General features: G+C 57.1%; 1 protein-coding gene across 1 annotated transcript; it reads right to left on the bottom strand.

Annotated features, from left to right (window-relative positions):
• Positions 1-223: 223 nt before the first annotated feature.
• On the bottom strand, positions 224-688 carry ANXA2R (annexin A2 receptor). Its single transcript, XM_070246282.1, has one exon. It carries the CDS (start codon positions 686-688, stop codon positions 224-226), a length of 465 nt encoding a protein of 154 aa, XP_070102383.1.
• Positions 689-1,217: the final 529 nt, after the last annotated feature.

Here is a 1,217-nt window from a genome sequence, read left to right as displayed (position 1 = left end):
AAGGGACATCTTAACGCATTTTTATTCTGTAAGTGGATGGGTTTTGTAACCCTGAATCTTTTCCTGGGGAAAGTTCCAAAAAGGCTGTCTCTGTGTCTCAGGGCTCCTCAGCGCCAAAGATGGTCTGGCAGCAGCCGCAGCTCAGGATGTACACTGCGCGACCAATCCACTCCAAGCAGCCCAAGAAAAGCCGGTGGTGACTCCACCCAGAGGGGACCTGAGGTCAGCTGCGATCTGAAAGGTCCCTTCTGTCAGAGGTCTTGGCGTCCTGCTGTCTGTCGGCGCCGTCTGACGGCCGGGCGCAGGTACGCTGGTGGAACGCGAGTCCGTCCGGTTCCTCTGCAGGGTCCAAATCTCCCACCATCGCCTCTGGCTTGTTCCGCGTCTCCAGCCAGAAGCCCGGAGTGGGCGGGGCTGGGCTTGGTTCCAAGGTGCCCGGGGCTCTAGGCAAGAGCAAGTTTTGGCTGTAAACCAAACGCAGCCGCCAGCAAGGACTAGAAAGCAGCTCCCCCTGGACATCACCGCCGTGGCATGAGGACTCTTCTAGTATGGGGTCCAGTATGTGGTAGAAAGGGAGCCGCCACGGCCCAGAATCTTGAGAGCTCGGTATAGACGGAGGCTGAGGCTCTGGCGCCGCCTCTGCGGAATCCCGAGCCTCCTTCCCCGCGCCGAGAAAATGCTGCTCCATCACATAGTGCTCGGACCAGGAGGACACAAGCGTTTGCTCTGGACCAGGAGGCAAAGCCTTCAGCAGCAGCGGCAACCCGGGTATTTATTATGCTCTCCAGGGCTCGTGGGCGGAGCAACGTGGAGTGGCAACAAATTCTAGAAATCAGTAGACAGAATGAAATACTGAAAAATTTCGGAGAGAATAGACAACCGACACAAGTCATTCCGATATAAAAACATATCGAGACGAAAGCAAACGCAATGAAACGGAACAAAAAGCAAACCGTGCAGAGAACCAACCCTACAAACCTCAGGGAGCGGTGAGCGGTGCACAGACCACGAAACCAAACGTGGCCTCGGAGAACAAAACGGCGCAGCCACTGGCCGCTGGGGCGCTGCGCTGGAGCGACGCTGCTGAAGAGAAACCCGAGACACCCGCGGCGCTGGCACGTGGCGATGCCGGCGGAGAGCAGACAGTGGTGCTGTTGACGAAAATCCCTCTGTTTTGGAGCGATGAGCTGTGCTGTCAAAGAGAAACTGCCGCCTCT

Source organism: Equus caballus, chromosome 21 (assembly GCF_041296265.1).
Source record: "Equus caballus isolate H_3958 breed thoroughbred chromosome 21, TB-T2T, whole genome shotgun sequence".
In the NCBI taxonomy this organism is placed as follows: Eukaryota; Metazoa; Chordata; class Mammalia; order Perissodactyla; family Equidae; genus Equus; species Equus caballus.
The sequence above is the reverse complement of the archived record's forward strand: the minus strand, read 5'-3'. Positions and strand labels throughout refer to the sequence as shown.